Source organism: Channa argus, chromosome 13 (assembly GCF_033026475.1).
Source record: "Channa argus isolate prfri chromosome 13, Channa argus male v1.0, whole genome shotgun sequence".
NCBI lineage: Eukaryota > Metazoa > Chordata > Actinopteri > Anabantiformes > Channidae > Channa > Channa argus.
Genome location: NC_090209.1, coordinates 9,386,768 through 9,412,107, shown reverse-complemented (window position 1 = coordinate 9,412,107; position 25,340 = coordinate 9,386,768). Strand labels below are relative to the sequence as shown.

At 40.5% G+C, this 25,340-nt stretch overlaps 1 protein-coding gene across 2 annotated transcripts in view; it reads right to left on the bottom strand.

The window, feature by feature from the left end:
* The window catches only part of LOC137139394 (protein bicaudal D homolog 2-like), a 37,317-nt gene that overhangs the window by 10,906 nt on the left and 1,071 nt on the right, over window positions 1-25,340 (bottom strand). For both annotated transcript variants that reach the window (XM_067526583.1, XM_067526584.1), the window contains exons 2-8: window positions 11,440-11,652; window positions 4,439-4,591; window positions 3,534-3,748; window positions 3,197-3,443; window positions 1,472-1,729; window positions 1,106-1,309; window positions 463-1,011 (exon numbers count right to left, since the gene is read on the bottom strand). In XM_067526583.1, coding sequence (XP_067382684.1) covers window positions 463-1,011; window positions 1,106-1,309; window positions 1,472-1,729; window positions 3,197-3,443; window positions 3,534-3,748; window positions 4,439-4,591; window positions 11,440-11,652 — 1,839 coding nt within the window. The remainder of the gene's footprint in view (window positions 1-462; window positions 1,012-1,105; window positions 1,310-1,471; window positions 1,730-3,196; window positions 3,444-3,533; window positions 3,749-4,438; window positions 4,592-11,439; window positions 11,653-25,340) is intronic.

Genomic DNA, 25,340 nt, shown 5'->3' with positions numbered 1-25,340 from the left:
ACATTTCTGTAATGCTCACACATTAATAAATTGACCCAGTGATCTGGTTTTCCTACGATTGTTAGTTAGTTAGTAGTTAAAAGCCATAGGTTTGTGGTTTATTAGGAGGTTTAATTTCTAGGCTCTAATGGACACTGGATAACCACACACACACTTTGAAGGGCTACCAGAGCAACTGCACACACACACACTCTATCTTTGGGTTCTGGACTGTTTTTCAAACCTAAATATACAGATACTTTGGGCAGCTGTCACCATAGGACTGCTGCTGCCTCCACCAGTGTTTGTTATCACGTCACATTCTACAACACATTTGTTACAACAGCTGAACAGAACTGAAATAGCGTAATATCCTCTTTTTCTGTTTCTGTCCTTCAAGGAGAACCCACAAGTGTCTGGCAGTGATACCACCTTAGTTAAATAGATACGTGGACTGGAAAAGAAAAAAACAGATCAACTGACCTGCTTGTTGGCCTTCAGCACAGTCCTCAGAGTAGCAATCTGTTCCCTCTTGGTGCTGAGCAGGGACTTTAATTTGAGAATCTCTTCCATGCAGGCTTCCTTGTCCTTGTCGGCCACAGTACCAAGCTCCAGAGAGGCCACCCTCTGTCGTGACAGCTCAGTTGTGCGGTCCACAGCCAGCTGCAGGTGCTTAATCTGGTCTCTGATAATGGCCACCAGATTGTAGATGTTCATGGGCTCGCGGCGGTGGTCGGACACAGGAGAGGGCAAGGAGGAGACTGGAGAATGGGCTCCATCACTAAGGTCAGCCTTACCAGGTTCAGGGAAGAGCCCTTTTGTGAGCAAAATAGGAGAGCGGCGCCCACGTCCTTCTGGGCTGCTCCGACCACCCTTGCCTTCCTTGTAGAAGTCAAGCATGACACGGTTGGGCGTCTCGTTGTTGCACATGCAGACGTGGTTGTAGAGGGTGGCTAGTTCCTCACTGAAGGTGACTAGCTCATCCTGTGCCACACTCAGGCTACCTTGGGATTCACCTGCCACATCGCTCAACTGAGGACAAACAAAGCGAAATTAACCAGCTAGTCATGTTTCTGTCTAACTAAAAACACAGATCCCATCATTTAGTAGAATGTCATCGTCTCACCTTGCGCAGCTCCTTCTCTAGCTTAGCCTTCTCTGCTCTTTCTGCCTGACTAATTTTCTCCAGAATTTCCAGCTTGTCTCCTAGTGTTGTGACATCATTCTCCAGACGAGTGCGCTCCTCTTCGTAACGTGACTGGCAGGCCTGGTATTCAGCTTTCAGAGTCTTCAGTTCTTCCTTCAGTTCTCCTGCCTCAGAAACGGCAACCTAGAAAGGGAAATCAATTGTTAAGTATAAATGAAGCCAAAATGCATTGCAAGACATTTGATGTCCTCTAAATGTATGTCATTTAGATTAGCTAATCCAATGGTAATGTGAATCGTACTGAAGATTTGTGGTGTCCACTGTCATCTACTAGAAGGCAATTACCTTGTATTTGCACTCTAGTATCTCAGGTCCGTTGATGTCTACCTCGTAGTAGTCTCCATCTTCATGACTATCACGTTCTTTCTCATTGTCCAAGGCAGACTGACGCTCCTTGCTGGCCTGGAGCTTGCGGATAGCATTAAGGTTCTCTGTGAGGCGGTTGACCTTTTCCTGATGCTCTGACAGAGCACCATGCGCCTGCTCCAGCTGTTTCTGGGAATCCTGAAGGGTGGACAGCAAGTTGACCTTCTCACGCTCCATCTGAGGATGAAGAGAGATGAAGAGGCACAAAAAGCAATGACATGTGAGATCACCATACTGTACATTTTATGATGAAGGTAGAATGCTTTTCTTGGCTTAATGCACCTATGTAATTTCAGGAGTAAAGTCCTTGAATTTGAATCATTCTTGGTTTGAACTTAAAAGATTATGATAAATCTAACCTAACTCTAACCACAACCAGGTCTGTGATGCCAAGCTATGACAGGATCATTGCACAATAGTACAGCATCAGAGGATGACCTTGACAATTTGCTGGACTCAGTTCAGTTCAGTGTTGGCATGGACGTTGGGCAGGTCGACTTACACACTGGTACACAATTGTGCTGATATAAGCACCAAGATATTTTAGGAGCTGATCTGTAAGTAATATAAGCATCATGGTCATGCACTTCTGCATACATTTTTTAATGAAGCAGAATGTACACTGCTCAGTAATTGTAGAATAAGCATGGCATGCTTAATAAACAGGGTTTGCCATGTTGATGAATGGACTATTCTAGCACTGCTTTATATCAAATTTCACTTGTCATGCAAAATGTCTGTGAACGAAATAAAGATACTGTGGAAACTAATCCCTTCATCATGACAAGTGAGAATATTTTAATCACAGCCTAATTCTGAATGACATCACTGGAGTTTAGAAGAGGGTTTGTGGACAGGCACCCACATCATTGCCCATCTCACGGCTGCAAAATCCATACTGGATGTTTTAGCTAGCCAGAGATACCCATGTCTGGAAAATGCTAACTTAGGATCTAATCAATATTAAAAATAAGGTAGGAAACCTGAGGATGGGGTTTCATTGTTTTGAATTTCAGTCAGTAAGTTGGAGAAAGAAACCTGGAAGGTAGCCTATGGTAGCATGACATATTATGGGGTTGTGTCAAACAGAGGGCTTTGTCCCAGACTGCCAGCTTCACCCCCACAGTCATCAGGTTGAAAACTACGATTGTGCTAATAGCAGGGTAGCACTGACGCAACGCAAGTTCACACATCCAGCACCATGTTTATGTTTGATGAAGAAAGAAGACAAAAAAAACCCTTAATCCTTTGACTTCAAAACAATCATTATCCACAAGTTTCAAGTACTTTCTGGTAACCAGGGTGCCCAATCAGGCGTGGCCTTGGACTCATGGGGTGATGAGCAAGCAGATGGCAGGCCCTTTGGTGCCACCACCCGCTGCCTTGCAGCCCATTGGAACCTGTTTGTGAGTCTCCCTGGATTAACTTTACTATAAGGGGATTTACATCTCAGCAGCAGCCTAGGTCAGGATCTAGTCCCAAACATTCCACTGACTCACTCCTTCAAACAAACCTCCAGACTAGATTCAATCTATTTTGTTTTGATTCTCATTAGACTACTATTTATTTTGTCTCTTCTGAACACAAATACTGCTGAAACCAGTCATTTACATTACAATCAAAGCATGGTGATTAAGAGCAAACCTGCATCAGCTGCTGTTTGAGCTTCTGGATCTCTGAGATGTTAAGTTCGCTCAGGAGGTCATCGACGAGGCTGGGTGCTGGACGGAACAGTTCTGCATTCTGGGGTGTGGAGATGCGGTTGTCATCGGTAATGGCATTGGCCAGTTTGTTGAAGCCATTCTCAAATCCGTAAAGAGCCTCATCATTGTTCGGTTCAGTGGCAGCGTCGTCACTGAACTTCAGGCCATCGAGAGAGATGCTAAGTGGGCTGAGGGAAAATGATGGTATTTAGTGCTCATTATAGTGTGGGCTGAAGTCTGTAAGCATCTAGTTTCTAGCTTTTTTTTTTTTTTTATACCTGTGGTACAGAGTGTCTCCAATGCTCATGTAGTGGGAAAGCTCTTTCCTCAGAGAAGCTTTCAATTCACGTTCAGTCTTTATGGTCTCCAGGGCCTCGGCTAGCTGCCTCTCAGCGATCTCTTTCAGGCGGACGGCATCTTCCAGCTGGCTGTTCAGGAACTGAGTATCCTCTTCCAGACGACGGATCTCATGCTTTAAACCCTCGAACTCCACCTGGGTATCGTAGGAGAAGAAACCACTTTTGAATTCCCAGATAAATAGATTAGTTAGATGCAACCTGAATAAAAATGAACTGTCAGGCTGGTTCATGTGTTGCAAACAAACTGGACAAAAAAATAATATTAATATTAATTATTAATTAATAAATATTAATTACATTTTCATTTCTAACTGTTTTTAAGTTAACAGTTTGAGGTATTTTTATATATATCTGTAGTCTAAAGCAAGAATCACTGCTGTTTTACCCCCATGATAAAAAAAACCATAAAAACCATAATGAAAGACACAAATGCCTTATAGACAGCATTGACAACTCCAACCAATCATATATTCTACTTGGAAATTCAGTTCTGTTTTTCTTGTAGATGTGAATGTGGGGATATTTTCATCTTTTCAAATAAAGGTATGCCATTACCTGTTTGGATCTACTGTGAAGCATATTGCTACATTATCATAATTTTATCATAATTAAATCTTAATATTAAAGTATTCAGGCTAAGTTTAGCAGCCTAATCATTTCCAGAATGAGATGCACCTAGTGCTGATGTGTTAAATGGAGGGCCTGTAGGGCTACCAATAGGCAGTATTATAGTATACAGTTTTATGACTGCATCCCAACCACTCTCACCACTTACACTATTCCAACTTTGCACATGTAGACCTGCAGCACTGCTACATCCTCACCTGGCTCTGTTTAAGCATGGAGACCTGCTTCTGCATCGAGATGTTCTCCTCCTCCAGTTCCGTGTAGTCCTGGAGCAGACGAGACTCCCGGAACTTGTACTCCTTGATGTCATCCCGCAGCTGATTCCTCTGGAGCTCCACCATCTGGCTGTTCTGTGGGCCAAATCAGGTAGACCGAGGAAGAAGGAGAAGAGCTGTCAGTAACCACTATTTTAATCTTGTTTGACTGAGAGTGGGATATTGGAATTGATTGGATATCATTGCTTTAGTGTAACTGTTCGTGTCACGTCGGCTCGTTAACACTCTAAATCTTGCTAGTTAAGAAAGAGCTCCCATCTGGTCAAACACGTTGTATGTGCGTGTGTGTTTGTGTGCCTGCTCGTATCCCAGAGAGAATTGCCAGGTGTCGCTCTGGGCAGTGGTCCACAAGTGGGCAAGCCAGCCAACTCTGATGGCACCAAAGCAGCTGAAGCCTACTTATCTCTTTCATAGAGCTGGGCATTTAATTGTTGCTAAGCACTGTAATGGTCTAAATTGCCAGAGGAGTTAGATTAGGCTCGCTTCACTGTATAGAAGATTACGAGGACTGATCAACATTAACTGAATAACTAAAAATCAGTCATTATTTTATACAACCTTCACATTTTAGATCATTGTTAATCTTTACTAGGTTAATTTTATGTGCTACAGGCAATACACAAAAGCAGCTAAGTCAATATTGTGTTCACCTAGCAGGTAGTACGGTATAAGGTAGAACTGATGGCTGTAGCTCAGTTGGTAAGGCAGTCGTCCACAGACACTTCCTTAAGCAAGAGATTTAACATCAAATTGCTCCTGGTGGATCAGGTGAGAGCCTCGCATTGCAGGCGCCATTGCTGTGTGTGGGTGTGTGTGAATCGGTGAATGAGAAGCAACATTGTAAAATACTTTGGATAAAGCTATAGAAGCTTATCATTTACCACTCAACTAGTGTTTTAAAAGTACTGTGAGTGAAAAGTGAAAGTGAAAGTCCCCCACAAGAAACAGAGCAGGTAATAAGATGGTGGTGACAGGTCTCCCGGTGCTTAGACACCTTCCAATAACTGAAAAGTCAATGGTTTCTTATTAGGACAATCTTTTTCTCACGGTCTATTTCTAGCCTTAATATAAACATTAAGTAATACATTAAAGCAGTACTAGTAACAAACAGCTAAACTCCAGTAGTTAATATTACACAGGAGAACATTGTGCAACAAACAATTTGTCTTTCTCGCTCTTTGTTTAATTTGAATTCACTTACTAATTCATCTTACGGGTAAAAAAAATCCACCGACAATCCGCACCGATGAAACATACATGCACCTCATTTGCTTTTTTGGTTATAATTAATCACTATATATCCTGAGTTGAGGCTGATATTTATATTCATATTCATTTACGCATGTCATGGGTTTTTACGCATGTCTAATGAGTGTGGGTGCTGTATGAAAGCCCTGATGTCGGTGCATTACTGAATAATACATAATACAGATGAGTCCTACCATTACCATTAAGCCTCTATGCAGTGACGCTGACTTTTGAGAGAGTGCACTGAAAAACAAAACTGAATTAGTTACTTGGTTGTCAGCTTTGGAAAAATTGGACAATGTTTATACAATTAATTTAAAAAAAGAGTTCCAACATAATCTCATCAGTGGAGTAATCTTGTTTTTCACTTCACAAAGCAGATGGTTGTCCACGCCTCTTCGTGGTCAGTGTTCTGTGCCTCAGCTGGAGGGTCAGTGCTGTTTGGTCTCAATAAATACAGGCCCTGATTGAACCTGATTACGACCCTCCTTCAATCTGATTACAATGCATAATAGGGTTTTGACCTTTCACCTTGCTTCCACATCCTCTACTACACACTGACTCCCTTAATGACTGGGGGTGAGGTTAAATTGCACTGATGCCTGACAGATGTTGATTATAATCAACGCACTAGAGGCGATATGTGTTCTTGTTATAATAAGTAAATCCAATTTGAAAAAGGAAGCATGCCTGTCCTACAAATGTATGATTAATCCTGATGTATGTATGTATGTATGTCCTTGTTAGGTACTGGGCTGTTTTTCTAAAGGTCATCTGAAGTGCCACCAGTAGAAAGCCTGTTATTAAGAACTCACATATGACCACAGGTCTGTATGTAGCCATTAGTGCTTTCACAGGTGATGTCTACAGCTTGAACACACCCACACACAGAAAGCCAAATGTGACATTCCCCTTCAAAGTGGGTGGTAGTATAAACAATGGGTTTTGTGACCATGCCTGGAGGTTAGGTATGAAAGAGGTTAAAAAGAATGCTGAGGACAAGTGTGTATGTGTGTGTGTGTGTGTGTGTGTGTGTGTGTGTGTGTGTGTGTGTGTGTGTGTGTGTGTGTGTGTGTGTGTATATATATATATATATAAACTGCACTGTACAAACTGTATTTTCAAATCTAAAGCTTTTTCTATCACTCAAGTAAACTACTTTTCAATTTCCACCTTGATCTCTTTTTTCTCTTCAACTGACACTGAGCTTTATTTCCATCATGTGTGACATATATCTCTCAATTAATGCAATATTCTATAATTATTTTATACTATTTACATCTGTTTGTAGATCTTTAGTTACTCTGTGGTATTCTGTGCAGACTACATTCGTGACCTGATGAAATTCTAGGATTACGTTCTGGAGAGATGCAAAATAATTCTAACTGATGTAGTACAGCTCCCCATGCCCCCTCAAATTTCTTTAGTGCAAAGCAAATGAAGCTTAGAGGCTACTGTCAGAGTCAAGAACATAGGTGAAAGCAAATCTGCTTTTATCCTTCTCATTGCCGCAAGCCATTGTCACTCTATTCAGCCTACCCAGACTCCATTAGGGACAGAAAACACAGTCAAGGACACACTATTCAATTAAATAATTAAACATACAACATGAGAGGAAGCTTGTAAGTCTCTGGCTACTTTGTCCAGTGTGTGAATATTGAAAAACCAACAAGGTCAAAATATCCCTGACTGCAGTTCAGAGTAAATTTGTGAATTGAAGGTCATTTTGACGAGAATGAAGAACTGTGCACATGAGTATGTTTACATACATTTGCTGAAGTCAATGCGTACACCTGGTTGTGCATTTATTGATGATTTATTAGGATCAATTGATCTGGCACAGGAAACCTCTTTAGTGCAGCGAGCCAGGGGCTTAAATCCACACATACTTTCAGAGCTTCCTTAAAGCTGACACCAAAAGACTAGGTTTATTCAGGATCATTGGAAAATCTTTTAAATGTATTTTAGAATTCACTTTTAAGGGCTAAAAATAGCCATCAATCTGGCCATAGAGCCCAGAATCCAGAAATCATCTGGAGGGTTTAGAGCAGATGTTTTTTTCCCGTATAATAGCATTAGCGAATATGGACATTTAAAAATTTAAAGTAGCATGTGTCCACAGAAATACACACGCATCTTCATGTTTTATTTCAGTTAAGTAAGAAAGTAAGTAAGACCAATTTTCCAAACTTGTCTTTCCAAAATCCCCACCTGGCGTCAAATCCCATGAGGTGATCTGTCTTGGTATTAACGTCACAAGAAATAATCAGACAATAGACCCCAATACCCCTGAGCCCTTTGGGAGTCTTATTACAATAGCCTTATGTCAAAAGAAAATCCAGGGAAAATCCTACACAGCTCAGCTCTGACCGTTTAATGATCAAAGTAAAGGTTTAGCAATCCAATGACGGCTGAGATTCTACTTTCATGTCCATCTCTTCTGCTTTACCACCTGAACACCTACAGCTTTATACACCAATTTGATTGCAATAACAACAAGGGTCTCCCTTGCAATGAGCTTAAACCTTAGCTCCCTTTCAACCTTTTAAACTTATCCCATTAATGCAGATAACTTCCCTCTCTCAATCCCCCACACTTAACTGAAACAACACTCAACTTAGGGGGCAGCCCAATGTGTGACAGCTCTAGCTCCACTGTGTCATTGACGTAGAATAAATAAAACAGTCATAGCATCATTGAATAGCTTCTACATTATGGTGACAGACTTTTTGTCTATAAAATAAATAAAAAATAAAATAATATATATTTGCCTGTAAAAGAAAAGTGTCAGAACAAGTGAACAATTTCAGGGTAATTCTTAAATGCAGGACAGGAAACAGCATCTGGAGGGATGCATGTGCATAAAGGGAGCACTGCAGGAAATAGTGTGCCGGGACCAAGAAACATATTAAATTTTCACTGAGTGTGAAAAGGGAGGCTAAACTGCACTGATAACATTTCTCAATGGTTGTTATCTTTGACTTTGCTAGATAATTTCCTGAGAGGTAGGCAATGGGGATCCCCATTCTCAGAGGATAATGGCAGCCATCACGGTAGTCACATTCCTCTCTAGACATGAAATTGAATTTAATGAAGTCATGCCTATTAGAGTGCACCTCCTTACAATGTTACAGGCTCTTTGTGGAGGTTTAATCCTGTAGACTACACCATAGCAGTGATATATGGCTCATTGACAGTTGGAGGTAGCATTCGTGTTTGGCAAGAGAGACTGCCTGGAAGGTTTAAATGTGACATATGTATGCAGCTGATATTGTGTAACTGAAATGAATGTGAATTGACCAGCTTGTACAGAGACAAAAGCCATTTTACACTGAGTGAAGTGCCTATGTGAGGAATTATGCTACTTTTCATTGCTATTTGACTTACAAAACAACCACAAAAACAACCACAAAACCAAAGCACATTTCCAAAACCTTCTGTCAGCTACATGGCCATCATGAAAACTCTCACCCTCGACAACCTAGAGGCAGCAGTTGCTGCCCAACTGTCAGTTGCATTTAATGGTGAAACGGAGCCATTCAATCTCCTGGCTCAATGCTGTCACAGAAAAACAGCATCATCAACCGTGCTGAATTTACTCTCATTAAGCTTTTCTCTTTCTCTAACGGATTTTAGGCCTCTTTCTCTCAATTCTCATCATCACCCAGCACCCACCTCCAGCCAAAGCTTTTTGGCTAATTTGAAACCTAGGAGACAAAGACCTCTTTCAGCCCTGTCAGTCTGGTCACAATGCCAACCTCAGTGCCAGGCTCCTTCTATTTGTTTGCCACACACACACAGGCCTCTTTGCACAAACAGAAGTGCCATTAGAAGGGTGTCGTTATCTTTCATACATGGGGTGATTTACAATCCAGCCCTTTATAATCTAGCCAATTGGAGTTGGCTTGGCCTTATGGTGCAGCATCAGGGTGTGTAGAATGAAAATGGCACCTGCAGTAAGGCCACCATACATGCCACCAGTGAAACGCCAGTTACAAACAAAGCTGTAGAATAGGATCCACAGACAAAAAAAAAATTAAAAAAAAGGACTCCCTTTTCATCTCAAATTTTATAATAATAATTTTAAAATAAAGGAAATATAAATAACATGATGTGGATGATTTAGGGGCTATCATGTCATGTCTGGTAAGGCACATTTGGTTTCTATTATGCTGAACTTACAGCAATTAGAATTCAGAGCTGAGCAGTAGCTGACCTAATTATAGTGGAATCTGCAGCTTTCTCGAACTTAAGTCACTAGGAGGGACATGCCATTTTTAAGCATTTTGACTAATCTCTGTAAAATATGCTGCTGACATCTGTCTAAAGCAGTGACTCTCAGAAAACATCAGCAGCTGTCTCCCAAAGACTCCAGACTTTATGTGGAGGGAAGGCTCTTACTACACCTTCCCCTACAGAATCGATTAACTTAGCATGCAAAAATTTGGACAAAAAAATAATATGATGCAACAATTCAGAATATAGACAAAGTAGTTGACTGATTGAGCTCTCAGTATATTTAAATGGCAGCAGTGAGGAGGTCAGACACTTTCTAAAGTGTGAGGGCATAGAAGAGGGGCACAGAAAATAAAGGTTTGCATTATGATATTGAAAGGAATATATATATAGTTGCTAGAATGTGTAAAAGTTAGGGGAATGCCCTTGATCATGGTTCAGCGAGGCAAGTTTCAGTTAAAAGAATTCACCAGGTAAAAGGGCTTGTCTGAGTTGGACGTTTTTGTATTGAGATGTAGCACTACTGTTACAGCTGGAGCAATAGGTTAAGCACTATTCCCAGGTAATGTTTCACACAAATTAAGAATAAAAATGATTTAATTGTTCATGTATGATCTTGTTGTCTCTCAGAACAGAGCATTTTCATGGCATTAATGTTTTTTCTATCTGTAATTAAAAAAACCTCCACCCTGGATCACAATATGGGGTGGAGGAAATCGCATTAGGCTCGAAGGTAAGGCGTTGTTTCAACCAGTTTGGTCTTTGTCCTAGTCACTACAGTATAATTAGTCCTGTCTTAACAGGTCAAAAAATATACTTGTTGACTCTGAAATCACGCTCTAAACAATACAAGCTTCAACGACATTACTGAAAGTATTGAAAGTGAACAAATGTAGAAATTATGTACACAGCACATCTGGTGCTCTCACTAGACACTTCCGTTGCTTCTTGATACAAAGTTTTATTCCTTCTATTCAATACAAATTGGGAAACTTTCTTTATTTTCTTCACGGGCTTGACCATGGAGGCCTTGAGTTTAAACTGGAATGAATTTCATCTTGTATGTTTTCTGCAACTTCAAATAGATATAAGGCATCATATGATAGAATCAACAAACCCATCTGTTGTATCAAAAATCTGCAGGCAAACAAGAACAGACACAACCTCTGCTTCAACTCAGAAGTGAGCACATAAATACTAACGCAGTACTAAGTACTAACGCAGGAATCACCACCACAATACAGTTTCCTTTTAACCAGTGCTTTTATCCACTCCTCTATTGTTGATGCTTTTATATATCATATGTTTAGTGTGTATCAGTAGCAATCTGTAAATATATCTTCAGCTGACCCAGTTGAACTCATTAGGTCCCAACTCCTGATAAAACATGAAGAAAATAATCCATGATATGACTCGGTTTCTGGGTCTCCTAATCTTACCTCTTTCATCTCTTGGAAGATAGTGTTCAGGCGTTCATTCTCAGACTGGGTGTTGGTTAGGATGTTACGTGTCTGGCGGAGCTCGGTCTGCAGCTCCAGGACCCTTTGCTCGTAGTAGGCCTCCTTGCAGGCTGACTCTTGGATAAGAGACTCCTCACGGCTCTCTCCATCTGCCGCCACCTTCCTGTGGTTCGAGTAGGCTTGTCCAAATGCCTAGGGATATATTAAAGGAGGGAAATAGCTTTTGGTTAGAAGCTATAGCAAGAAAAATGTGTGGGTGATACCTAAAACTTGACATATAAATAAATCACTGAATGAAACATCAACTGGCTAATACTATCTTCAATATCAGGACTTCAGCTAATAAAAGTTTTTATTTCCAATTTAAAGTGACAGTAATGTACTACTCTGAAGTTCAGCTGGCGTTAGAAACAAACAAACAAACAAAAAAACCTTGCAAAATACTGCCTTTGCTCTTTAGAGATAATCAGTTAGGCTCCATCTGGCCTGCATCATCTTCCTCCCTGTTCCCTCCTATCCCCCCCCATCTCTTCCTCCCCTACCCACAGGATGTTGGCCTCCTTTGCACGTGCTCTGCAGTGACTCCACAGATGGGAAAACCAAAGAGAAAAAGGAGAGCAAATGGACTAGTGCCTGGATGATCATGAAAAGCGTGTATTCTAATGCTCTTAATACTTTAGAAGATCATATCAGAACACGGGAAGTTAAACAGATATTATTAGATTTTTGCAGATTTCTGAAAGGGATGCAGTTTACGAAGATTAAATACGTAACCGGGGGACATAGGTTACAGCTTGTACTTTTCTGATGGGGATATTCTTTGTTAAAAGCTTGTGGTCAATAATGTGTACATGCATTATAAAAGAACTACTAATACTGCCTTAATTTTGTACTTAAAGTGTTATTTGCCTGCAAGGGAGTAACAAAAAATCTGAACAAACAGAAAAAAGGAAAATCTAGTTTAGGCTACCTTCTTCTTTCTCAAAATAATTGGCCGTACTGATAAAATTTCAATTCCAATCCTGTAACCACCAGTGTGCTGATGGAAATTCAGATTTTATCTTGCCTAAGCCTGAGCGCAGCTGGTAATCTGAAATCACCTGAGGCACTGAATCTGACCTTGTTTGCAGCTGCCCTACACTCTCATATATCTGCATGTGATTCACTGCAGCAGGATTTTCTGTTTCACTGTGTATCGTATTAATCCCAGTAATTCCTTTAGAAAAAGGAAAATCTGGAAATTTGCATGAGTCCAACTGACCTATTTGGAGGACTAAGAAAAATACGTAAACAACTAGTTTAATGGGTTACAGAACATGTAATTGTTCTAAATGGGGGAAAAAAAAAAACTAATTCTATGGAGATACCAGGGTTCACATTACTGTTTAACAGTCAGTGTGAATAATTGTCAATAAACAACTAGGTAAGAGTGTCTAGTTAAATAGATCGCCTCATACTTCCCAACCACCTCCCATCCCTCCCAAATGTCACAACATCATTCAGTTTGAGGCTGTATTTGTTTGGAAATCAGTACAAGACACATGATTAGAAATCAATCTGAAACCATGGTAATCCCATTATTATATATCTCAGTGCATGGTGGATATAGAAGGTACTCCTAAGTACAGTCTCTAACCAAAACCAACTGGCCTAACATCTTTAATTTCAGTTCCCCAAGCATGGGTTTTTGTTACTTTTAGGGGAGGGTAAACTGGGGGCACATGACTAAGCCTATAATCTCACTGTGAGCTAGAGTTGCCTACCCAATTTTTCATCTTTAGCTCACCATATGTTGCAGTTTTTTGAGAGCATGGATTATTAATCTCTTGTAAAGCTAATCAAAGGCAGGTTTTTAGATCACTAGAGTGGATTTCATCAGAGATTTCCTTACACATGACTGACTAACATTATGATGCTACATAAGGAAAAGCCAGTAATTCAAGAGATTTATCTCACTATCAAACCCTTTGTTTAATGATTCCAGATGAGAGCATACATTTATTGCCTGTGTTTAGACACTCTGTTGGGATGGTCTTTATACTGGTTGCCACGTTTAGATCAAAGTACATAATGACTGTGATCAAAAGCATCATGTGCCTGAGAAGCTGATGATTGAGTCATGTCTGACCTTAGTTCTTATTTTCCCCTCAGCCCTCACAGTTATTTCATTACTTCCCTATCCATTCCCCATACAAGTGGATCACACCAACACAAAAGTCTAAATAAAGCAGGATTCAGGCTAATTTAAGAAAGGAGAACACCGCTGTGCTTGCATTTTATTTTTAGGTAAAGCATATATCAAAACATAGGTTTTTCAGTTAATGAAATTTATTTTACACCAGAGGTGTTGAAGTTAAATCAGCTTATAAGTTTATCTTTCCGCAAAATGAAGGTCACTACAACAGCATGTTCTCTGACAGGAAAGTAACTTGTATGTTCATGTTCAATGTTGCTGGAACACTTTATAATCTTAAAGACACAGCCTTCAGGGGTAAAGTCCACTTATTAGAAGATGAGGCAAATCAGAACTCAAAGGTCAGTTAAACAATGTTAAACACTGTTGTGAAGGCTACTGCACTGCTGCTTATAGTCAACACTTTATATATTGTAGTTAAAGCAGCACGAATACATTGCACTGTAAGTCACAGAGTTCACTGTGGATTTCCCAGCTCACAATTCTCCTGTGCACACTTGTGAAATCTTGGTGACTCAGGAACACAAGGCAGATGGCCTTGGGGTTTCTAAGTAGTAAAAAATATCAATACAGGTGGCCTCAGACGCCCTATGGAGCTGAAGTAAACTGAATCTAAAATTCTATTTTCAGTTTCTGGTTAGCTGTGGCAGAACAGTATTTCTATGGGATGAAGTGAAAATAGTGAGTGGATAGAGATGTCTCAAGGAGGTTATTTCGACGCTTTGGAATGGAGAACAAATCCAATGGGTAAAATATGCACTGCAGTGCATATTAATACAAGAAAGACTTTTTGAAATACCCTGCCTCAGGACTAAATTTCAATAAGAACACACAGGATGTGTTTCCAATTCTACGTCTGATCTAACTCGAATCATCTCATCGTTATAAATAGCATTTAGCCCAGTGTTGTCTCACAGCCTGACTCTAATGGGAATGTGAGGCTTGCTGCACAATGACCAGAAGGAAAGCCAGAGAAACAGAAACATGATAAGACAGAGGGAGGAGTCAGACAGATTTGTGCATCCGCTCAAACAAACTCAGCTGCGTTTTCAATTCATGCTATCACATACAGATCTTAACTTTGCTTCAGTGTTAAGTCTCAGTGCCCACAAAATGTAGAGGAGAGGAAAACAAGTATTCTAGACAGTGAATGTGAAAAGCAGGAGAGAATAAGGATAGAAAAACAGGGTCAACAGAGTCCTCGTCTAATGAGAATATTATTTGGCAAAGTCACTAGAAAAAAGTCAAATACTGACATACCAGAAAAAAAGACAGCGATGGAGCATAATGCTGGCATGATAATCTGACTAGATGATGCCAGATAGGGCATTACAAGACATGTTCTCTGTGCAATACCAGGCAAAACACCCGTGAAATACAGAAATGCAATATGAGACCAGAGTGGGCTGATGCTGAGATTTTCTCTCTTCTGCAGCATTCTTGTCTTCTGACAAAGCCAGCCTGCAATGAATGCTGAACAACTGTGATAAAGATTGGTTTCATTGCTCATTCAGACTAGTCAGAGTGCTGGGGTTGACCCTACATGCCAAAGCAGTGTTTCAGCAACACTGAAGGCTGGTCAGTGTTAAGGTTCTCATTGTAGGCGACTGCAGAGGAAGAGAGGTGGAGCAGAAAAAAAAAAAAAAAAACAACACTGAGATCATGCTGCCTCGTGAGTCACAGCTCACATGGAGTAGTTGCAGTTTGCAATGATAAATAGAGACACACTGTCGTCCATCTTTCTCCACCTCCTTTTACAGGTCACTGTGCAGGGAGCAACTTCAAAAGGGACAGATTAGTATATTTAGCTGTCCACTATCAACTGTTCATAAGGCAGATATCTCCTCGGGCATGAGGTAAAAAGGCATCCAGGGAACCAGTGGCTTCCTCCAACACAACTCTAAAGCCTAACACTGCAGGCTGACCCACAATGCCCTTAACTGCTCAACGGTTATTTCTCTGTGAACCGGATATAGTTTAGTTTTGTGAGGAACTCAAGTCAATGACACTTGCTCTAATGAGTAACAGAAGAGCTAATTATTTACTATAGACTCTAGTCTTCAGTGGGGGTGGATTGAAATGAAAAGTACAGATTCGCTTTCATCACTTGGTAAATATTCGGTTGTTATGCTGGTTTGAAATCCCTCCCCCTCAGTTCCTGACCACATCAGCAACTCTGAAATTTGACTTTTCTACACACAAATAAGCAAACCGATTAGAGGTGCATTTCTTAACATAATTTTAACAGTTATAAATGATCTTATATATGTCAAACACATGGAGAAAGAAGAATAAGAAAAAATAGAAGGAGGAAGCAATGCAAACAAGGTGATGTTAGCAGTTGCTGGCACAGAGCCACATTGATTTACAGAATAGCACAAAACCATAGGGCTAGTATTCACACACAGGCCTGGACAACTTGACACGTATTCCAATTTCAAATTTTCCTAGTGTGCCGTGAGGTTAGCCATACTGTAGCACCAGGCACTGTAGCCATGTCGAGGCTTTCAGTCAATGCACTGCATGCCAAAGGCAATGAATACTCTGCAGAGAATACAAGAAAACAAAGGTTAGACCAACATATTCACATGTGAGTTTATGAGACACAGGTGTTCCTGAAAAGCAATGATTTAGCCTCAAGTTACACTGGCTGAACGCTATGCTCTCATTGTAAGACGTGGACCTTGACAAAAACAACAAAGCCCTGTGCCAAATTATGGATATTCCTGAGTTGGAGGGCAGGAAAGAGAAAGTCAGAACGCTAGAGAGGATGAAGCCATTGGGAGAAGGTAGATGCATGCAATTAAAGCACATACACTTACACACACACACACACAGACTAGGCGTATGAGCGATGTACTAATCAGACTCATGAGGTCCTTTTTCAAGCCTCACTGAGGAAGTCATCCTCAACCATAAAAATATCAGAATGGTCTAATTGGACTGAACCTTTAAACTGCCCCTGCTTAGATCAGGCTCTAATGATTAAGAGTTAGTTAGTTCTTTCATCAGCTCTGGCTGGGGAAGACTACATTTCATAATTTATTCCTACCTCATACAGGGAATACTCTGAGGTTAGCATTACAGATTCTGTGTGAAGTCATTGGTCAGATGAGACCATGTCTTCAAACAGTCTGCCATCTATAATCATCATATATCTACAAAAATGGGAGTTCTGATAATATATATATCTTTTTTATAGGGTGCCCTTCTTGCTATAACCCTCCCATTTTATCTGGGCTCAGTAGCATTACCAGGGTGGCCCTTGGTGGCTGGGCGGGGCCACACCTGGTGGGGTGGGATTCAAACCTGCAACCTTCTGCATCCCAACCCAAAGGACCCCTTATTTAGCCTTCAGTGTTAATTATATATTTAAGATAAAGGATGGATTATTTCCAGAGTATGTTCATCCTGACTTGGGTTACTGTTTTTGGCTCTCTCTTCTATGCCAAAATGAAAAATTGTCTGTTTAGCCAGAAGAACTTAACAAATGAAACTATGCTCTACTGCTGTCAGCAAATTAATTACAAAGAAGCATCTGTTTATCTCTGGGTGTCTACCTCTATCCCTGCTTCAGGCTTGGAGTCTGGGTTCCTTATCATTGCTGATATCACTGCAATGTTCTGTACCAGCTCCAGTTCTGGCCATTCACAACCTCAATCATTTGCAATGCAAAGTCAGCCTTATCAGCTTCTGCCTGTAGCCAACCTGCCGGTTCCCCTTTCTGCCTGTCACTCTGTCTGGATGAGATCTCCCAGGTCCACACGCCTGCACCCCAGGGGAGAATCCATCGTTATGGTTACTATTCCAATTACAGTGACAAAAGGGGTGCCGCTGACACAGATGGCTGTTACAGAGCTCAGCCTAGCACAGCTTGCTCTCCTCCCTCCCTCTCTGGCAGCATCCATCACCCGTGTCCCATGCCTCACCAATTTGAGATTTGTTTGCACAAAGAGCATGCTCGTCTGAGGTTGCTTTGAAGTACTTTGGTTTTACAGTAAACAAGCAGTGACATAGATCAAGCCTCTGTTTAGTGTGTATTTCAGCCCGTTTCCCAAATGATGCTCCCTTTGGAACCTTAACATACGTATTACTTCTACAACCGAACAGCCTCTTCTTATTACTGAATTCAATGACAGAGGAGGGTAGCAGCTGGGGTCACAGCTGTGGCCTGGCACATAAACACATGTGCATACATTTGTAACAAACAGGGTCATTTTTTGTGATTTGTTCACGTTTAAAAGGACAACTTTACCACTTTTTAACTTGCTCCCCATGGCTTTAGTTTACCGTGTAAATAGATGCGTTTCTGACTTCCCTATATTAAAATCTCTCTTCTTCTGGCTGAAAAATGCATCCAGATGACATCACTTGGGGGAACCTTCTATTCACATTAGGTCATCTTGTTGTTCACACTATAGAGGTAGTGATCGTGGTCAACCTGCTTTTCCAGAGCTCCCTTAGATTACATTATCTGAACTGCTAATCAAGTAACACTCCTCATGGTGAGGTCACACTTTTCAGCCAAAAGAAGATAAATATTTTAAAATAGTAAAGTCAGAGACGTTTAAAAGCATTATTGTATATTTACACCCTAAACTAAAGCCATTGGGAAAAGTTGAAAATTGGTGAAGTTGTGCTTCATAAGTTAAGCTGAAAGGACAAAAAAAAAAGTGCTTTAATGGACAAAGGTTTAACTTTACAATAACTACTTATTATTATATCCTAAGTATTTCCCCTCATCATCCTAGACTTATCCATTAGTGCTCCGACAGGTCTAATCAATCAGGGTGAAGCACTGACAGGTTGGGGGATCGATGCAGAAATTCAATTCATAGTCTTCCTGAGCTTTTAAATCTGGTGCCTTGTATGCAACCACCTCAATAGAACTATTCACCACCACACTCACAAATCTCCCAATCTCTTCTATTCCATCTTCAACTCCCCTTTTATCATCCCCAACTGAATAACTGGTCTCTTGGGCTGGACCTGCCCTTGCCATCAGCTAGACAGAGACTAATAACCTCTCTTCTCCATTTATGGTAATTAAATCCTGTATGGGACTGTGTGAGTGCACAGTCTCTCTACCAGTAAGGTTAAATTGTGGGTCAGGGTAGCATGCTTTCCATATGAGGCCATGTCAGTTTGTAATGAATGGATGGGGGCTGGGTTGCCTTACCATCATTGTGCAAAATTTTTATCACATCTGTGAGCAAATAAAGTACTAATGGTTAAATACAAATACAAACACAAAATAATATCTGAATACAACTCACAAAAAAGCTTTGGGTTGCATTAATAATTAGTTCTTTCATCCTGTGCTTAACAATAGTTGGTCAATGCTACAGTATCTACAATAAATCTCTAACAACAGAGTATTCAACAAAAAGAATAATGAAAAAATGAAAGGTAAGCCAAAGCACAATGACCTACAAGTAAAAGCAGCACACATGCAGAAAACAGAGCTATGGTAGTATTTATTAAGCTATGTCTGGCTAATAACAAAACTGCTGGTTATTACTGGAGGGAATTGAGGACTTTAAACCCATTATACCAGCTGATACAGGAGCCCCCTTTCTTCTCCCATCTAAAACAGAGTGAGCTGGTTCCCACAGGAAACACCCACAATGTGCCCCTTCCGCATAACTTCTCTCTTTTGCTGTTTCGCTACCCCCCCCCCATTTCTCCAGGACCCCTGCGAGACTGGCACACATCCAATTAAAACCCCTCCTTTCCTTGCTGTCACTGAGCCCAAACTCTAATGTTGCTATATCTGCACAGCCCCCTCCCCAAGTATCCAACACTGTCTTTTTATCTCCGTTACTTTATTTTCTGGCTTCCCTTTCTTTCCTCTGTTCTACCATGCCTGGGGGTTTCAAAGCGTGGGCTCCATGACACTCGGGTATGACACGCTGTGACAGTGGGACCCAGACCCACTAGCCTATTTACAATCGAAGTTGGGAGAAGGAGGAGGATGGCGGGGGTGGGGAATGGGTACAGAGTAATCATACTGCTGTTCTGATAGCACTGTGGTGTTGAAGTTAAAAAACACCCCTAGGGCAAAGGGGCAGCCCTTTGAAATTGCGTCTGCTAATGGTTGAATTGGTGGCCTATTAAAAGGAGGAGATGCTTTTCAGAATCTGCCCCCTGGTTAATTAATTTAGGTGAAATGGGAAGCACTACTCTGCCAGTCAGGGGATAATTGAGATGAGTGGACTATGTTTTAGGGGAACCAGACAGGGGTGTGTCTGAATGTCTGTCTACATCTCATACTGATCTCTTCATCTACTGCACAAAACCAAAAAATGTTCGCCAACACACTGTAGAGAATAACTTGCACGACAAAAACTCTGCAGATGGACGGTGGTGAATCTTACAAAAAAAATCTTTATTGTTGATAATTTTTTCTTGTTCTTCCTTGTTAAAAACAAGTGACACAAGTGACAGAAGAGACTGATGTACCAAATGTTGTCATTTCCTCTGCTCTATTAAAAGACATCCTGACTGACATAGATCCCTATTTCATATGCTTCCCCATCCTCTATGCAAGTCAGACTCCTCACAAGTAAACAGGAAACAGAGTAGGAGCAGGGGTGAATTGTTCTTACTCCACTTCACTAAAAGGAAGTAGAAAGATTTAATGGTGAACGTTCACTGGACAATTAGGTAACTGCAAAAAACAAAATTTGAAAGAGGCTAGATGATGATACATGAGTATCCATCATTTAACAACAACTGCAAAGAATGACTTCTAAGCCGCAGCCAACTCCTAGTGTTACGTTGTATTGTGTGAACCATCTGATACTGTAAACTGATGGGTTCATTCCTCACCAAGAGACGGTTTCAATAGATTTTATAAGAGATTCGAAAGGTTTCAAAAAACATGAGCAAATATATAACTGCCTTCAGATTTTTCAGATACCACTGATGCCAACCCTAGTGTTGATCCTGTCACATATATTCTGGAGTAGAAGAAATGAATAGGGTTGGTGGGCAATTGAATACAGCCTAGGAATTAATCTGAAGACGATGGGCTTCAAAACAAAAGCGCATTCCCAAATTTATACTCTACCGACATGCCAAGCTGATTCATTTGTTAATGTGAGACACCACAGCCCTAATACAAATACACACTGTATGCCCCTACCTTGAACTGGTTATGTTGAACTTAGCTAATGGCTCATAGTTCCTAGAGCATACCTGAGGATGTATTTATATGGGAAAATAGAGTACCTCCCTCAGACATTATGTAGCATGGTATCTTGAGTTACAAGAAAGTAATATTACTGTGGAGCAAAGGTACGTATCGTTCCAGCTATTTTTTTTCCCCAACACAGACTGAAGCCATAAAGGGTCCACAGAGATAAAGATAAACTAATTAGTAAAAAATAGCCCATCTGTTGTAATACCAGGTGAATAAAAGATTTATTTCACCTTCTGAAAGCATAACATGGAATGAAAGACACACTATAAAACTACACATTATACTGGAAGTGTAGGAGTGAATAGGTAAGTAGCCAATGTGTTTTTTCACATACACACCTATCTATCGCAGCCATGTGTGGGCACAGTGGCTGCTTTGTTGACCAATGTACAGTATAATAGTTTATAGTTGCTATGCCTTGTAGGAGAAGGGAAACTGGAGACTGGCTTATTGTCCTAGTGCAGTACATTGTATTGTAGAAAGCATGCAGCCATTAATATGACTTCATTCTTTGCTTTTAGCCTGGACTTGTCCCTGATCTGGCCCTATCCTTCAGAAATTTGATTACACTGGTGGAGTCATGACCCTGCTGGGCTGCCATACAGCTTTTCTACATATATTTTTGACATCTGTAAATCTTTCAAAAGAACCCTTCATATATTGTACTAAAAACGGTTAATATGTATAACTGCTGGCTTAAAAATATGAGCAAGTAAGGCAAACATCTGCACTCACTAGTCACATCATGAGGTAAACCTTTACAATCTAATGCAATCCTATACAGCAGCTCTGCCATGAATTCTATGTTAACAAGCTTATAATTTCCCAGTTGAAACTGTGAGAAAGATTATTAAGTAAATTATGTGTTTGTTATTAAGGTAATAGTGGGTGGTAGAGTTGTACTGAAGTACATTATATTAAGAAATGGTTCTAGTGTTTCAGCTTCCTCATTCATTGTAAATAGGGTGGCCAGAAGACACAGGTGTACCTAGTAAAGAGGCCAGTGAGTGTAAAATTTAAACACTTACACACATTTACTGCCCCAGACTTCATCCACACTTATGGCACTATGTAAATATATCATGATACTGTTCTCTTTGGTTTTCTATCAACAGATAGTAAATTTATGCAGTTTCATTAATGAACCTCACTCCTGTAAAAAGCCAAACTCCTACATATCAGAAATATATAACACACACGCCTTCTAAACCACCCGCTGCTAATGCATGACTTTCAAATGCATGTTTCTTTTCATTTGAACAAGCTTCAAAAACACTTTAGGTCTTTAGTTGTGAAGCCTATGAATATTCCAAACAGGTCAAACAATTCTCTCACTGAGTGGTGAACAGCCATCCACTAATGCCCTAGAGTAAATGTGGCCTGAACTTGAACTCTGGATGGGTGCTGATGGACAAAATCTCTTAAAATCATTACGGATTAGTGATGGGCTATTTAACCTAAAAGTAGGTGGAATTATTCTTTCATTACCATTTTATGGCATTGCCTGTCTTTCTCTGACAAAGAAGACCACCCTAGTGTGTGTGAGTTGATCTTGTAGAAAGACCAGCCAATCTTCACATTTAAAATGTACTGTGGACAAAGTGGTGGTGTTTAAAATAAACTGCACATTCTCAGAGACTGTTAGGCTTGAGAGAACTGAGAACACACCACTATTCTTTGCAACCCTTGGTGTACGGTACTGAGCCAGGCCCAACATTTTCTCAAAACTACATGACCACCTCTGTGCAACATTATCCCAAAATGTATGTACCTGCAACTGTCTATGGAGGCTGCTGAGTGTAGCTCGGCCTGGCAGACACCCAGACCTCTGTAAGCCTTGTGTGTAGCGGCTGGGATTCATCCTCTTATGCCCACAGGGTAGGGGATTTGGGACTTTATTTAGTGTCATTTAGAAAAGATTATCCCTTAACTGCAGTCTTGCCATCAAGCAAAAGAAATTATGGATAAAAGGAATACTCAAAACACATAATAACAATGCTGAATGGTAAAGGTAAGGTGTTAGAATTATTACTTTGGAGAAAGTCATTGGATCATTTACCTCTCATTTTTTCATTTGTGGCCTGGCATCAACCGTTGTCCTTATCATAACTGCTGGAAGATGTAGCAGCTATGTATATTGGTGTATCCTTAGTGACATATCAGTGCACTAGAAAATAATAGTGATTTTGTGGTTGGAAGGATATGAAGTAAATGAGAGAGGGAGAGCAGTGAGGCTTACATTGTTCACTGTGCTGACCAATGCGAGAGTGTAAGACAAGATTATGACAGCTATGGTACAGAACAGATTCTAAAAATACAAATACATGGTTACTTCCAATTATATTTACTATTCTAGCTAGCTTTAAGATCCTCCCTCGGCAGTCACCCACAAACATACTCAGAGAGCAGCACCTGCTGAGAAAGCAGCACGGCTGTTCAAATTAAGCCACAGAACTGTGAGGTTACTAAGCAACAGTAGTGCAGAGAATTCCTCTATCTTCCTGCCTCTAGGACAGCATATATGTGGGTGTGAGTGTATGTGTTTGAATGTGAATATTAGTGCCTTCTCCAATGGTAGGTGAGAAGTAGAACAGGATAATTGGCAGGCAATGTTTGCGATTTCAGATCGACCATTTCTGTCCAAATTGAGACATAGGCTGGTATCTTGAAATTGAAATCACTATGAGTACTGAGTCTGAATCTATTGTGTTTCGTCTTATGTTTATACATGCAAATACGTGAGAGAAGAGGTTTAGAATCACTGGAGAGGATCCTGTGTGTAGCTACTCTGTAAATTTCCCAGACAATCTGTCTAAACTCTCAAAAGGAGAAGGGACCAACAAATATTGCCATCATCACTGTAAATAGCAGCCATGGACTTAAGACAACATGGCAGTTTTGTCGGCCTAAACAAATACTATTTTACGTACTTTAACAGCAGCTATAGAAACAGGCAATAAAAGCCACATTGGCCAGTGTGATCAGCTGACTCCATAAGGAACCACAAATCACAGCAACAAAAAAAACGCTGTAAAAGGGGTTTAACATGACATTCTACAACAATATAAAGTGCAAGTCTGGATTCAAAGTGGAAACTTATCTATGTGGAAACTACCACATAGATAAGTTTTGATTTTTGCCTCTCTTGTGATACCAGCTTATCTTGTGCTTGCTCTCCACTGCAGACTGTTTTTTTTTACAGACAATAAAGAGGAAGTAAAGAGGGATTTCAGAAGAATATGTTTACATTTCTCTTGAGATAGGATCACCTCTGCCTCTCATAGGCTGGCTTTTTTTTTGGGGGGGTGGGGGGGGACAAACCACCATAGCTATCATTTTTAACCTGAACAGGATCCACAACCAGCACAACCCAACCCCAAGTCGAAAGAAACAACCCCTGTTATTGAGCAAACAATTGAGATTATTGCTTACACAGATAGATGTTTTTCTCCCAACATGAGAGAAGAGAAATAACAGAGAAAAAAAAAGAAGAAGAAAAAAGAAAAATCTCTACAAATGACCCCATTTCTTTTTATTACCTTTTTGTTTGCTGCCATGGTTACTCTTTTAGACCATTTCAAGTATGTTTCTTGTATTCAGAGCTTTTTGCTGTCATTCCTCTGTGGTAGAGCTACGCCTCCTTGCCAAAGAAATGCTTGGGAAACTAAACAGGAGCCGCTGAGACCCCCTATTTACTGCAATAGCAACCACTAGATGGAGGGACACAGGAAGAAAGAGAGAGAAGAGGGACAAGCAAAGAGCTAAAATTCTCTCTCTTACTGCTGAAATACAAAAAAGCCCAAGGGAGTGTTGAGCAGATTTCTGGCATGACAAGAAGGGGTTTACCATGAAGTCGGCTTTGTCAGCTATTCTCCCATTTAGTAGGAGGACAGTCAGAACATCTCAAAGGAGGATGTGAGCAACTATGCTAGTGTTAAAGCAGGAATCTGCTTTTCCATTACGTCTTGCAGTAAAAAAAAAAGAGCTAGAAGTAACAGCTGTTGGTTAGATTGCCGGTCTAACAGCACTCTAAATCCATAATGCTCTATCTAAAATCACAACACAGTGACAAACAACTGCTGTAGTGAAGAAAAGTGGACACAGTGGGTAATAAGTCCAGCCACTGTACACAAAAACAGACACATCCTTTATCTGACTCTCTAGCCCAACTTGAACCTTCACTCTCAACATTCTTTCCATTCCCAAAGGGTTGTAACTTGTCCAGTTTCCTCTGCAAGCTACTCATTGCTCTCCCTTTTGAGCGGGAAGGTTCAAAATTCAAACCTGCTCCCGCCTCTTCAAACTAAACTAGTAATACTTGTTTACACAAGAAGCCACATTCGAGATATCTAAACACTCACATCCAAATTACTCGTTTTATAATGGATTACAACATTGAAATGGCATTTTAAACAGTTAAAACATATCTGAGGAACAGAATTAAACACAGCAACAAAATAACTGACTATGTTCTTATGTCAT